At 44.6% G+C, this 16,061-nt stretch overlaps 1 protein-coding gene across 2 annotated transcripts in view; it reads right to left on the bottom strand.

Moving 5' to 3' along the window:
• TCP11 (t-complex 11) overlaps positions 1-16,061 on the bottom strand; it is a 143,664-nt gene that overhangs the window by 69,004 nt on the left and 58,599 nt on the right. For both annotated transcript variants that reach the window (XM_069238812.1, XM_069238813.1), the window contains exon 4: positions 11,960-12,080. In XM_069238812.1, the coding sequence (XP_069094913.1) occupies positions 11,960-12,080 (121 nt within the window). The remainder of the gene's footprint in view (positions 1-11,959; positions 12,081-16,061) is intronic.

Genomic DNA, 16,061 nt, shown 5'->3' with positions numbered 1-16,061 from the left:
TGCACTAGAATAGATCATTGACAAGTTGAGAGTAGGTCTGCGGGTCCGATTTGCTTGCGAACGTGGGGACTGAGAAAGACGGAATAGCGGCCGAGGCTAGTGAAAGGTCCCTAAGGTCCTGAAGCGACTGTGTTACCCTTCCTGTAGTAAACCGACAGATCTGTTTTATTTTTTGGTAGCTCGCGATACATGCAAAAAGTTGTTACGAAAAGAGGTGAGTGAAGGAGGACTAGCCGCGAGGCTTTGTCAGCCGCAGTGTGTGTGAGTGTGACGTCACTAGGAGCCGCGCTGGGATAGGTTGGTTGCAGAGAAGGGTCGCGCACGGATTGGACGCAGTCCGTGGGGCTCGATTGGAAGGGGAAAGGCAAGCGAAGAGTATTTCGGGAATTAAAGTCACCTATTGATTACAAACTTTGTGAAATAAAAGACGAGAAAATGAAATTCTTTAAAGCATTCAGGAGCGCGATGAAGAGGGAGTCTTACATTAAAGCGAGCGTAGGAGAGGAGACGCCGCCTGAGGGTACACCAGCTTACATTGTAATGGAAGAGAAGGGGGTAGCTCCGTGTCTTTGGTTAAAGCAATGGCACAAACTGACAGAGAAACATGGGAGCGTAGCGTTCCCGATACATGGGACATTCAATATAAGGATCCTAGAGAATTTGAGGTTCACGATGTACGACATGAAGGTACCTCCAAGGCCAGCCCAGTTTGAGGCTCTAGCGATTTGGGAACTAATGGCCAGACAGCAACAGCAGAAGAAGTTTGAGACCAGGATGAGAAAGGTAGAAAAAAGACACTAGCGGACGCTAGGTGGGATAATGCACAGAAGGTGTGGAGGTCAGATGTATTGCAGGGGATAAAATTGTTCCCCGCAATTACTAAGGAAGAAGAGGAGACAGGTAAGAAAGCTACCTGTAAGACAGACAGGAAGTGTTCCAAGGATAGAGAGGACGAGGAAAAGATGAGAAGAGAGGAGGAGTTAGAGGATGAGGAGTTAATAATGCAATTGCTGAACGACCGTCCACCACCTTATGCAGAGAATGGACAAGGTCCAAGTACCAGTTCTGCCCCTCCGGCATCGGTACAGAACAGTGAAACTCAGAGTTCAGGAGCATCATCGGGGTCTAGGGACCCGAGTTTATTGTTCACCCCGCAGATACCGCAGGTTAGGAGAATATATCCAGATGTGCCCGTGTTGAAACCAGCAGAAAATTATCAGCCGCAGATGCCAGGGTACTACAACAGTGATAATAGTGCAGGAATGATTCTAGATCCAACCGTAAGGGGGGGGGGGGGGGGGGGGGGGAGTACAGAATGGTCACAACCAGACAGTGTCACAAGGCGAATCAACCCACTTTTTGATGCCTCAAAAGCAGATACAAGGGGGAAACGCACATACTCAGATGACGGGGAGCCAGATGGGCATGCCGGCAATGATGACCCATGGTGTGGGCATGAATATGCCTCAGAACATGGGGAATGGACAGAATCCAGATGCGATATCACTACCCATTACTGTAGGTCCACCGGTACCTTTGTATAGTCAGCCTAACTTAGGTATGAGCGGTCAGGGATCAATGCTGCAGAATGGGACAGAGAGGAGGTGCATAGAAAACACTCCAGGGATAACTCCGATAGCGGCTCAGCCAACTGGATCTGGATCATTGATGGAGTTTAGTCCCGTATGTGCTCAGTCGACACTGGTGAGGTCGAGTCCCCCACTGATAATACCTTTAACATCGAATACTGAAAAGTTGCCGCAACCATCAATGGCAGTCGATGTGAACGCTACACTGATGGGGGTGAATGCGCAACAGCTGACACAATGGTTCAACAGTCTAAATTCCACACAAAGTTCAGCCAGTGGGAAAGGAGAAGACTATATGAATAGGGTCAGGTTGAACATGGAAGCACAAAAATTGGTGGAAGGGACTATGGGTGTGAATAGGTTAGAGTCCTACACGGAAGAAGAGCTGAGGTATCTATGTCCCAGGATTACGAAGGAAGTGAACAAGGTACATAAAAGCTTGCAGGAAGCAGCTGACAGAAACGGGGTTGACATAGACAAGATGAAACACTTGAGCAGAAGCTACAGGTTGGATTTTGGAACCACAGATTTTGAACACATGAGGTCAGCAGGCATGAAGGCACACCTTAGGGAATTGCTGCAGAGTGCACAAGTGTGGAGGTGTTTAGACAAGTGGGAAAGCAGGTGGGTAAAGAGAAAGGAAAAGAGGAGGGACAGTGCTACAGAGCATAATGAGAAAAGACCACAAAGCAGCGAGACAGTAACCATGTTGCCAATGAGGGAGACAGCAGGGGGAAAATTAATACATGTACCATGGCACAGAAGTGACATTCAGTCTTTTACGGACGATTTTCCCAAACTGAGAGAGAAACCGATTGAATGGTATCAGCAGACCGACAGGTTTGTGAAGCTTGCAAAATGTCTCTGGGAAGATCTGAACACTCTCTTTGAGATTGTGGTTCCGGCAGATTTGTGGGAGGATTGCAAAAGAGCTGTAGGTTGGCCGACAAGTGAACCAGAAAGAGACAGGGAGACAGGTGCACCATCACCTATGGTGATGAGCTTGTACTACAAGGTGATTGAGCATTTGAAGACGAAAGTTGCCGCAAAAAATGTGGATTGGCAGAAGATTGATCGAACGGCCCAAGAGGCTAAAGAGTCGATTCATAGTTACTATGAGAGGTTGTTAAAGGCGTTTAAGAACTACAGTGGCACAGAGACAATAGAGGCGAAGGACATGCTTCATTTTGTGTTTAGATTTGTGGAAGGGCTGAGACCGGAAATAAGTCAAATGATAAAGTTGCATTTGATTTGCTGGCAGTCGAAACCGATTGATGAGGTGTTGAATTATGCGAAATACTGTAGCGACGAAATTGAAGTGAAACAGAAAAGGTTGAAAGAGAAGGTGATGATGATGCAGCTTAAAGCAGCTCAGACAGGTTTACAAGGTTTGCAAGGGATGCAAGGGTTCCAACAGCAGGTGCGGCAACCGCAGCCGCAGTTGCAGGGAAACATGGCGTTTCAGCCACAGGGCAGAGGCAGAGGAGGTTTTGCGAATAATGGTCCGGATTTGAACACTGTTGTGACTGGTGTGCAGGCAATGAAGAAGGTGATGCCGTGTCACGTGTGCGGAATTGTCGGTCATTGGAAACGCGAGTGCCCGATGGTGGTGCAGGAAGGTGCAGGAGCAGGTGCAGGCGTTGGTCAGCAAAACAATGATGTCAATGCATTTCAGACAATGAGGGGACCGAAAATGAGAGGTCCAAGCCCAAATTTTCAGACCATAAATCAATTGCAGGGATTACAACCTATGCAGCCGCAGCAGATGCAGATGCCTCGTATGCAGATGACGCAAATGCAGCCAATGCAACAGCAGTTACCCATGGTACCTAATCAGCAAATGCAAATACCCTTGGCACCAATGAGTCAGCAGCAAGTGATGGTTCCTCCACAGGTCTCGGGTCAGGTAATGAGTACAAATGGCACCGTACAACAGTTCCCATTACACAGTGAGAGTGGAATAAACAATGTATGGGAGAGTGAAAGTTCAGAAGAAGAAGGAGATTGTGTGCTTGCAGCATCCTTGGAAGTTGATCAAAAGGGTCCGTACGTAGAGGGAAGAGTAATGGGTCATCGTGTTTCATTCTTGGTTGACACAGGAGCCACACGTTCAACTGTTAAGAGCAGTGAAGTACCAAATTTGCCACTCTCAGGGAGGACAGTTCAGGTGGTGGGAGTAGCAAACAGGCACCTGACGAACCCAATAACAGATCCGGTACCAGTCAGTATCGGTAACTATCAAGGGGTACATCAGTTTGTGGTATGTGACTCAAGCCCGATAGCACTGTTAGGGAGGGACTTGTTGTGCAAATTGGGTTGTTCAATCATGTGTTCGAACGAAGGAATAACAATCCAGACGAGCAGTGATGGGGAAGAAGAGGACAGCGTAGAGGGGGATGAGATGGAAACTGTCGATGAAGAGTATCCTCTGATTTGCCTTTTCCCGATGATAACTGAAGAAGATATTCCAGCCGAATTACGGGAAACAGTCGGAAAGGAAGTGTGGGACATGACAGGGAAAGAGGTGGGATTGATGAAAGGAGTGGAACCAGTGAAAGTGACTGTAAAGCCCAATGCAATCTTTCCCCAGACCCCACAATACCACATGCCACAAGATACCCTCATGAAAGTTGCTCAACTTATTGACGAATTTGTAAAACAGGGAGTACTGAAAGAAGTGTTAAGCAGTCCATGTAATTCACCAATAATGGGACTAATATAGCCGAGTGGAAAGGTCCGACTCGTGCAGGACTTGAGGAAAATAAATGACATCATAGTCAAATGCTGCCCAGTAGTACCGAATCCAGCTGTGATAATGTTTCAAGTCCCTTGCGATGCCGAATGGTTCTCAGTCATTGATTTGTCACAAGCGTTCTTCTCGGTGCCTCTTCATGAGGACAGCCAATTTCTCTTTTGTTTCAAATTCTTAGACAGAGTGTACAGTTGGTGTCGAATTCCTCAAGGGTTTTCTGAGTCACCGTCAATCTTCAATCAGATTCTAAAGAAAGATTTGGAAGCATTAGAATTGCCATTCGAGTCAACCCTAGTACAGTACATTGATGACTTACTGGTTGCATCAAAGACAGAAAGTGGCTGCACAGCCGATACCATTGCTCTGTTGAACCATTTGGGAAGGAATGGACATAAGGTGTCTCCTTCCAAGTTGCAGTTCTGTCAGAAGAAGGTGAAATACTTGGGTCACCAGATAGAGAAAGGGTCAAGGAAAATAATGAAGGAAAGAATAACAAGTGTACTTCAAATGAGTCCACCAAAGACGAGGAGGGAGGTGAGGAAGTTTTTGGGAATGGTGGGCTATTGTCGCCAGTGGATTCCCAACTTCTCCACTCTAGCGAAGCCTTTACTGAAACTGACCCAGAAGGATGCCTTGGATCAAATTGAGCTGAAAGGAGATGAGATGGATGCTTTTGTTGAATTGAAAGAGTGCATGTGCAGGGCTCCAGCTTTAGGTATGACTGATTACACAAAGCCTTTCACATTGTTTTGCCATGAACGTGATGCATTTTCTTTGTCTGTCTTGACCCAAGCCCATGGTGGCGTAAACAGACCAGTAGCGTATTTTTCAGCTACTTTGGATCCGGTCGCAGCAGCACTCCCAGGGTGTTTGCGCGCCGTAGCAGCAGTTGGTATCAGCCTCACTCAGAGTGAAGGAATAGTGATGGGACACCCAGTAACAGTCATGGTCCCTCACTCAGTTGAGATACTTTTGACCCGCTCCCGAACGCAACACATGACCGGAGCAAGACTCACAAGGTATGAAACGATAATTCTGGGCTCACCGAATGTGCAGCTGAAAAGGGGCACTACGTTGAACCCAGCAACCTTGCTCCCTGGAGAAAATGCTGAAATTGAGAACGCTGAAGACGTCGAGCATGACTGCCTTCAGGTGACTGAATTTTGCACAAAACCTCGACCGGACATCAAGGATACTAAACTTGATGAAAATGACCAAATTCTTTTTGTTGATGGTTCATGTCTAAGAGATGGGATGGGAATTTTGAAAGCAGGATATGCTGTATGCACTGTAACAGGGGTCTTGGAAGCGGGATGGCTTCAAGGGGTCTATTCTGCAAAAGTAGCAGAACTTGTAGCCCTTACAAGAGCATGTCAATTGTCTGCATTGATGAAAGTCACCATTTACACTGATAGTCAGTACGGGTTTGGGATTGTGCATGACTTTGGACAACTATGGTCACAGAGAGGTTTCCTGACTTCTTCAGGATCCCCAGTGAAAAACGGGGAGAGAATAAGGGAATTGTTACACGCCATTCAAGTGCCAGCCGAAGTTGCAGTGGTAAAGTGTAGTGCTCATACGAAAGGACAGGACTATGTTTCTCTGGGAAATGCATATGCGGATCAAGTCGCAAGATTTTGTGCCTTGAACTGTATATTACTCAGAGATGAATGGAATTCAATAAGTGAACCAGAACTCGAACCAGCTGAAGCATTTGCCTTGAAGGTCGTAGATACAATAGAGGAACTAAAAGCATTACAGAATAATGTCAGGGAGGATGAAAGAGATTCCTGGATTAAATCACAATGTATAAAGAGACCAGACGAGTTATGGGTTTCACATGAGGGAAAATTTGTTTTGCCAAACAGTCTCTTATCACAGCTTGCGCGGTTTTATCATGGGCAAGCTCACCTAGGGAGAGATGCCATGATAAGATTGTTCAAAACTGATTGGTTTAACCCCAGATTTCGTCAAGCTGCAGAAGCAGTTTGCCATCGATGTGTCACTTGCCAGCAGATGAACCCAGGAAAGGGAACGGTTGTGAACGCGAGTCACATTGGTAGGGCAAGCGGGCCTTTTAGTCGTATGCAGGTGGACTTCATTGAGATGCCTGTGCATGGAGGTCTGAAATATGTGTTGGTGATTGTGTGCATTTTTAGTCACTGGATTGAGGCATACCCCACACGTAGAAATGACAGCCTTACAGTTGCAAAGCTATTGTTGAGGGAGTTGATACCACGTTTCGGATTCCCGATCTCTTTAGAATCAGATAGGGGAAGTCACTTCAATAACGAGGTGATAAAGTTACTCTGCGAAGCGCTGAACATTGAGCAAAAGCTGCATTGTAGCTATCGCCCTGAAGCATCAGGACTGGTGGAGCAAATGAATGGCACACTGAAATCAAGAATGGCGAAAATATGTGCATCGACAAATCTGAAATGGCCTAACGCATTGCCCTTAGTGCTAATGTCAATGAGAAACACTCCTGATAGAAAGACTGGATTGTCCCCGCACGAAATTCTCATGGGCAGGGCTATGAGACTTCCTGCAGTTCCCGCAAACGCGCTTTTGAATATTACAGATGATATGGTGTTAGACTACTGCAAGGGTCTGGCTGACGTGGTTCGCTCTTTCTCTCACCAGGTGGAAGCAACCACCTTGCCACCGATCCAAGGTCCAGGACACGCACTGAAAGCAGGTGACTGGGTCGTGGTAAAGAAGCACGTGAGGAAGTCGTGTCTGGAACCCCGTTGGAAAGGCCCTTTCCAAGTGATCCTGACGACAACTACCGCGGTGAAGTGTGCGGGGGTTCCCAACTGGATCCACGCCAGTCACACAAAGAAGGTGTTGTGTCCCACAGATGAGGAAGTTGAAGCGCTGAAACTGCCAGTGCCTGATAAAACAGTGCTGAGTGCTGAGACAGAACAAAACCGAACTGAAAGCGAACAGGCAGAAGCAGGAGAGAGAGAGATATTATTGAAGGGCGAAGAGTCCGACACACTTGGGGAAGACCAAGGAGAAAGTTCAGACAGCGACGAAGAAGCTGAGGGTAGCAAAAAGCCTGAAGCAGCTGAGGGTAGCAAAAAGCCTGAAGCAGCTGAAGGTGACAAGGAACCTGAAGCAGCTGAAAGTGATACAGAGCCTGACGAAAGTAACGGTGACGAAGGGCTCGAAAAAGGTGAAAAGGCAGGAGAGCCTGATCAGAGGAGGGCTTTCCCAGAAGCAGACGATACAGAAAAAGAAAAGGAGAACGTGATTGATTCCCCAGAAAGAGGGGACAAGGCAGAACAGAACGAAACAGTTCAAACTTCTACAGAAAAGGTTGTAGGTCCGACAAATGGACATGGTGCAAAGAGGAGACTAAGTATATCGCCAGTAAAACAAAGGACTGGAGAAGGTTTGAACGACGGAGAAAGGCCAAAAGTGAAAGAGAAAAGAAGTGTCTGTCGTGGTACCAACCTCAAGTGAGGAAAAAGACTTGACAAAAGAGGAAAGTACCAGCGAAGCAGAATCAAAAAGAGAAGCAAAATTGAAAAGGAAAAGGATACCGAACAGAAGATATTCCGGTCCTGAATGGGCATATGCAGTCAATGACGATTGGACTGACGAGTTTGTATCTCTAAGCATCGAGAACGAAGAAGAAGAAGAGATACCAATAGAAAAGAAAAGTTTTATGGACAGTGTTGATTGAAAGGGTGAAAAATGACATTGTTTGCTACAATCTAAAGTACTAAAACCAGCTGAGATATTGCTAAACCGGATGAGACATTTGCTAAACCGATAAAGACTGAGTTATTGCCGAATTGAGACAAATGCTGCTAACCGATAAGTGACTTGGCCTCTTGAAGAAGACGGTGTGAACATTGCGCTCGTTCAGCTTTGTAACTGAATTGCTAAATAGTTTCTTTATAGGTGCTTCTAGCTCTCTGATTCTATACAGATCATGACGCAAAACAGTAGAAAGAAATATTGTAAATATGTGTGTATAGGCTTAATAATTGCATGTGTACTAATAATAATGGCAATTGTACTTGGAATGCATGGTAAGGGTGAGAATGAGACAATTGATGCTTCTACTCTTGCTCCTGTCACTGTCACTGAACTAACCGCATTGAAAAGACTAGCATTGGATGAGAGTCTCTTGCATGATAAGAAAGAACTTTCGTATAATGTTTTCTATCGCTTGCTAACAGAATATGTTGAGACTATGGATGCGAAGGATTGTTATGTGTGTACACAAATACCGACCTCAGTAAAGGAAGGGGTGACTTATCACCACATGCCTCTTACATACGGGATTACATGTAGTATAGTAATGTCTAGATTTTATGGTCAAACTAACATACAGTATTTTTACTCGAATTATGATGTTACCTTTGCTTATGTTCCTATAATAGCGCAGCTAAACCAGATTGCTAAAGATTGGGATGCTAAGATAATGAGGGAATTTTTCGAGCCAATGCAACCTTTTGAAACGGCTCACGCTCATAGGGAAAATCTTACCTGCTCGCTCTCTGCAGTAGAGATAAGCTTTTTAGATCGCACAGATGATAGAAGGGCACAAATGAATGCGAAATTAGAAAAAGAGCTACATAAGAGGGCTTCAGTAGATAATTATGATTTTGCTGCAATAAAGACACAAGGGAAAATAGCTTTAGATGCTTGGCATGTAGGGAAATTTTGTATATATCGAGGTGAATCTTATTATGACAATATTTTTGTAGGGGCGAGTGAGTGTAAACATACGTTTATCTTTAAGGCCAAATGGACATTCATGATGAACGGACTTGACCCTGTCATTCCAGGTGTATATTACATTTGTGGGTACAATGCCTATTATCGTCTTCCAAAGGGATGGTGGGGGAGATGTTATTTGGGTATAGTGTTCCCAAAGGTTTATCAACTGGATGACCTATCGATGATTCAAAAGACATCTGGATCCCATCGTATCCAGAAAAGAGAGACCGCAGCTGCTGTGGTAGGAGATATATTTGGAGCCATGATTCCTTCATTGGGAGTTGTGTTAAATTCCATCAAAATACGAAAGTGGTCTACTATAGTGGATAACATGTTGACAAAGTTTTCAGGTGCTATAATCCTGATAGATGCTGAACTTGCAGCGGAAAGAGCTATGACTCTTCAAAATAGGCTTGCTTTAGACATTCTTTTAGCAAAGGATGGTGGTGTTTGCAAAATGCTTGGTGCACGACACTGTTGTACTTATATTCCTGACAATAGTGTGAAAATTAAAACTATGCTTGCTAATCTAACAAAAGAGAGTGCAGATTTGAAGGAACTGAAAGAACCAGGAGTGTGGGAGAAGGTTGGAAAAGGACTTGCTTCAGTGGGACATTGGATTGGGGGAATTTGGAATGGAATATTGCTAAAAATAATAGAGGGAATTTTAATAGTTATAATTTGCATATTTGGAATTTGGGGAATAAAAAGGGGAATAATAATGATTATGGAAAGACTTAAAAGAAGAAAAGAAGAGAAAATTATGAAAAGAATGGCAGAAGAATACAAAGCGCAAACTAGGGGAACTAAAAGGAAAAGAGAACTGACAGAATTTTAATGGAATAAAATTTGTGGGCATGATTTGTGTGATGACTAGTAGTCATCAGAGGAGGGATTGATGAAGCAGAAAATGAAGGTTTTGATTTATTAGAGCTTAAACGTAGTGCTGCAATAATCATGTGTGACTTTAACCGAACTAATAAAGATTGTACGGGGACAAAATGTGCCCTTAGAGTAGTTTGCCAACATTTATAAGCGTGCTTTATATAACGTGGTGTATTAGAATTGCACTAATCCGACATAATCATAAACGTGTGCTACGATTTGCTTGTTTGAAATGCTTTAGCTTAGCATTACTTTAGCGGAGGCTTTGGCCTAGTTGCCTGGTCTCACGGTTTAGATGCTCGTATTTTTCCACTGTGCTAATAAACGTGTATTTTTGCTTGAAGCTGTACTTTTCCACAGAAACCGTTCACATGCTTATCTTAAGGTTTCGTGCCAGCCTGGCATATTTTCTCTTTACTCCAAGGTCGATTTGCAGGTGCGGACAATGGAGGCTCTGAAAGTGAGCTAATTGGTATACAATGTTGCAACTTGCGTACCCATCTCCAAGGATAATGTATGCTTAAGTAAAGGCTTGAGAACTGTCGTTTTTGATTGGACAATTTGAAGCTAACCTATGAACCCTCCAATGGAAGACCCTACTGGATTCGAACTGTTGTCTATAAAAATCAGGTGCACGAGAAGAAAGTAGCCATTACCCGCCATTGCAGCCATTTCCAGCTCGATACCCGCCATTTTGCAGACTTCGTAGCTATTATGGCCCACTTTGCTGCGACGCCATTTTGAGAGACTTTGATGCTTTCTCTAATCGAGAGAAAGAGACTTTAAATGATTCTGGCCCTAGATACTTTAACTTTGATTTGTCCCTTTGCATGAAGTAATAGTTTTACCTTGCCGCCGTGAGGCAATTGCCCCGTCCACCCCTGCCCCTTTGCCCCGTCCCATGTCGATCGAGACGGTACCCATGCTGATCGAGAAACGGTACCTGTGAGACGAAGACTTCCTTGATTGCTGATCGTAATTGGTAAATATGAAAGGAAATTGTACAATTGCATTGTGTTTCTTTTAGGTAACCAACTGCTGATTTTGATAAGGTCCCTAGTTAGGAGTTTTCTAAATTAATGTTGCTAAATTGTTTTTGCATGAAGTCCCACATGCCGATGCTAATTTGAGGTTAGACGAGGATTCCTTTTGTCGCACGATGCAATTTGAGACCTTGCTATGCTGACCAATGTATGCAATAAGTTCATTACAGATCATAGTATTAGTGATTTGCATTGCTATTATCGAATGCCTTGTTATTCAAATGCTGCATAGATTGCACTTGTTTCGCCGCTATGGACAGCTATTAATGTTCATTTACGTTTATCATTTGGTGTTGAGACACATTTATATTGTGCTAGCTTTGTTAATATAGGGAAATAAATTCACTAACTTTGCAATAAACTGGTGTGGTTATTCCTGACTGAAAGGTCAGGGTTCGCCGAAATGTACTCTGGATTAATTGTTAAGTGTTATGTTGATCAAGGTATTGCTTATGTTCGTTATTGATTATTGATTTGATTAAGGTGGCCGATTAAGAGTACAGAGAGTTCCCACTTAGTCAAACGATTCATCGGCCTAAAGAGCGTCCGAACACAGTCAAATTATTACTACGGACCGCTCTATCAGGAGCTTATTACAACATCATCTGTATTTCGAGCTCATTCAAGGAAGCGAAATGAGCCATTACCTTGGACTGATGTCACTTTATACGAGGTCACTTGCTTAATTCAGTGTATTCTGATTTAATATGATGCCATGGGCAGATAATAAACCTATACCGAATCCTGAAAAATGGGAAATAAAGTTTTTATATCAAATATACTCAACAATGTTGATTTCCATGTGGAGCATTTCTACTGGTTGTTTGTTAGATATCAGACCATCAGCCAACAAGAGTCTTTGAATGTGCAGAATCTATAATAATATATTATATACACATACACATACACATACACATACACACACACACACAAAGCTCCCAGGTTTCACTTGCCTCCTTGATTTCTTCCAGAAGTTTGATTGCTTGACTATGGTCTGGAGGATTTGCAGAGAGCTGATCCCGCAGTCTGTCCCAGAATAGCTTGTGCACAATCTCCTTCACTTTATGTTCCAGACTGAAAAACAAAAAATAATAAGAAAGAGACCATTCTAATCTTTCTGAATATATGTTCACATCATCTGGCAAGAAAAACACAATTTTCAGAGAAGATACACATGGCCCTATTAATGATCTGGTTTTCCTGCACCCGGATTTCTCTGCACTGATTTTACTGGCTGAAAACTCCAGGAGGAAAAAACAAATTTATTGGGCTTCAAGGTCAGCCCGGCCCTGGCACTGAGGTGCTAGATATGTTACTGGTCACAAGCATTAAGAGTCTTTGGTAAGTTGTGGAAGTTCTTATTATAAGTGGGGTTTGGTAAAATATACTGTTTGTTGAGAGGGTAACATCTATGGTACATAAAGGCTAAGGGATCAGCAACAATTCCTTATGAAGTAGAAAAGTTCTAAAAAAAAAAAAAGGTTGGCGGCATGAATTTATAGGAGGGTTAAGATTTTCTGAAAAGTATGTGGTTTTGGAGTTTAGGGTTCAGAGAACATACTAATATCATACAAAGCACTGGACTTACTAAGAGTTACAAGTACTGTTAGTTAGAGTATTTACTGAGTTCTATGAGAACTTGGACACAGTATATGTTTGAAAAAAACACTATTCATGGTTTGAATCGGTATTAAAGGAGTGGATTGGAATTCATGGCATGCATTCCCATTTACTGCCTCAGAGTAAAGGATGCTCTGAAGTGCACACTGCTAAAAGCATGGTGTACAAAAGCTTGTAAATGCAAACAATGATTCAACGGAAGAAGGACGCCAGGCAAGCAGAACGAATTTGTTACATACAAAAAAGCTGAAAAACTGTTCGGACGCAGTCTCTTTTCTATTCATTGACAACATTGTATTTATTGAAGGACATTCCAGTCACTCCTTCCAGTTGACTTAAACTCAAAATTGTTGTATCCATTCCCGGTGCTCCCCCCGCCCCCACTCCACCATTCTGTCTTTCTGTGCCTCCAGGGCCCTTTTACAACTGCATGTTAAGATTGCATTTCATAAGATGGGACAAGAGGCTGGGAGAATTTCAGTTGCAAAGTCGGCAGACGAAGGGGGCTCATCCAAGCTGCATGTGCCAAGGGATATTGAGCTTAACAGCTATTATTTGCATCTATTGCCATCAGAAGAAAGAATTAGGTTCATTTTGCACCACCCAACACAGACAGAAACCTGACAGTATAGAAAAGAGAAATGTACATTTGCTGGTGGTTTAGTATTCACTTTTATACATGTGTTCTGGACTGCGGCAACTACTCTGCTGCGAAGGCTGCAGCTTCACAAACCACTGCATAGAGACTAATATGTGCCTTCTCTTTCCAAGGCAACCAGAATTTGCTGCAATGCCTCGACAGGGCAAAAGCACAGAACCCAGGGCTAAAACCATTAATGGACCACCTGACAAACAAACAAGTTACTAACCTTCGGCAATGGATTATCTGCTAGAGACAATATCTATCTGCAAATTCCTTAAATTTTAATTTACACAGGTGTTACTGCATCCAGGATTTTTTTGTGTGAGCAGTCCCTGGTAGGCATCCGTGCTGGAAGTGATGCTGCGGTCATCTACATAGGCACCATTTCGGCACGCTTAAGTTAATTACTTTTTCACAACATTCCATGTCAGAAGCACAGAGCCATGAAGTGTACTGACACTGGGTGTCTAAACTAGAGCCATAAAAGTGAGTATCCTTAGCCCTACAAATCTGTTCACATAACGGGGAGGATGGTTAAGTCGGAATGGAATCTACCGCTAGATATTGTGTCTACCAGATAATGCGCTACTGAAAATAACGTTCATCTGAGAGACATTTAGCCACAGAGTCCTTACCTTTGAATTGATACCAAAGCAATCACATCCCCGGTGGTGAGCTGCGGACAAATTTTCTAAACTTAAAAGTCCTGCAGAACCGAATGGGTGAAATGGCCGTTCCTACAGACCTGGCTGTCTAGGCAATAGTGCTTGATAAATGTGTGCAGGGACGCCCATGTTGCTGCCTGGCAGATGTCCAGGACTGGGACTCCGTGCACTAACGCTGTGGTTGCAGTTTTGCCCCTGGTAGAATGAGCCTGAAAGCCCTCAGGAGGCTGCTTTTTGGCCAATGCGCAGCAGATTTTAAAACAGGGAACAACCAAGCGCAAATTGGTTTGTTTTGGCACTGCGACCGTTCTTTGCTTCAATATCGCCCACAAAGAGTTGGTCGTCCACCCGGAACTCTTCTGGGCGGTCAAGGTAGAACGATAATGCTCTTTTTGGGTCCAGATGGTGGGGTTCCACCTCTTCTTTGGAGGGATGGGGAGGAGTGTAGTAGGTGGGCACAATGACTGATTGACCCACATGGAATGGAGACACCACTTTTGGAAGGAAAGAGGCCCTAGTGCTAAGCCCTAGTTTGTCTGAGACAACAGACAGGAATGGAGGCTTGGCTGATGGCCTGCAGCTCACTCACCCTCAGAGCATATGTTATTGCCACTAGAAAGGCTGTCTTGAAGGTGAGCAGCTGGAGGGACGATTTTGAATAGGCTTGAAAGGAGCACACACTAGGTAAGGGAGAACCAAATAAAGGTCCCACCAACGCATAATGAAGGGGAGAGGAACATATGTACAAGTACTTTTAGGAATCTATTTACAATAGGGGACCTAAATAAAGAGGGTTGGTTAGTCAGTTGCAGAAAGGAACTCTTAAGAGTGCCCAGAGCAGAGCCCTGCTAGGCAAGGGTGAGACTAAACAGAAGGACAACAGAAAGAGAAGCAGAGTTGTGGTAGAATTTTATGTACAATAATTTACAAATTTGTTCCATTGGCAGGCATATACGGTCTTGGTGGAGGGACGCCTGGCTGCCAGAATAACACTGCAGACTTCAGGAGGAAGGTTGAGTAGTGTCAACTGTTGCTGCTCAATCCTCATGCAAGAAGGCGGAGAGTTGACAGTTTCGGGTGGAGGACCCTTGCCTGCTGCTGCAGCAGAAGATCCTGCCGAAGGGGAAGACTGATCGAAGGATCAATGCTCTAGTGCAGAAGCCTGGGAAACCAGACACTACGTGCCCTCTCTGGAGGCACAAGGATGACTTGGGTCCGGTCATTCCTGACCACTCTTGAGAACTCTGGGCAGGAGTGGTATGGGTGCAAAGACGTACAGAAGGCTTGAGCTCCACTCGAGATAAAGAGTCTCAGAGCGATAGCCGTCTTGGAAACTCCAGCACGCAAAAAACTGTTGCGCGTTCTCTTCATAGGCGAACAGATCTATCCCAGGCTTTCCCCACTGCTGAAGGAGATGTTGCACCACATCCGAATGGAAACGCTACTGATTATCTGCTAGACATCAACAGCAGAGTTTGTCCGCCCAAGAGTTCAGAGAACCTGCCAGACATTGAACCACCAGTGATATGCCCTGCTGTTCCAGTCATGTACAGAGATGTACAGCCTATTGACAAAGGGTCCAGGACCCCACCCTGTCTAGTTTGTTGCAGAACCACAGGGTGGTGGTGTTGTCCATGAACACCTGCACTAGCCTTCCCTTGATGGAGGGTAGAAGGGCTTTCAATGCCAGTTGGATCACCTGGTGCTCCAGCAAGTTGATGTGGAGTTTGCATTTTGCCAGAACCAGAGTCCTCCGATCTCCACCTCTCCCAGATGGCTGCCCCATCCTAGGAGGGGTGCACCTGTCATTACTGTGTGATCTGGTTGGGGAAGCGAGAGGAGTCTGCCACTGACACAATCACAGTTCCCAAGCCACCACTGCAGCTCTTTTGCAGTTCCCTCAGAGCTGGATCATGTCAGAGATTTCCCTGATGCTGCGAACACTGGAACTTCAGGTCCCACTGCAGAGCCTGCATATGCCATCTGGCATGTGTCACCAGTAGGATGCAGGAGGCCATGAGGCACAGCAGCCTCAAAGTCATTCTCACTGAAATCCAGGACAGAGGCTGAGACATCTGTATCATAGCCTGGACTCGCTGCTCGGGAGGATAAGCCCAAAACTGCAGT

Source organism: Pleurodeles waltl, chromosome 6 (assembly GCF_031143425.1).
Source record: "Pleurodeles waltl isolate 20211129_DDA chromosome 6, aPleWal1.hap1.20221129, whole genome shotgun sequence".
NCBI classification, from domain to species: Eukaryota; Metazoa; Chordata; class Amphibia; order Caudata; family Salamandridae; genus Pleurodeles; species Pleurodeles waltl.
The sequence above is the reverse complement of the archived record's forward strand: the minus strand, read 5'-3'. Positions and strand labels throughout refer to the sequence as shown.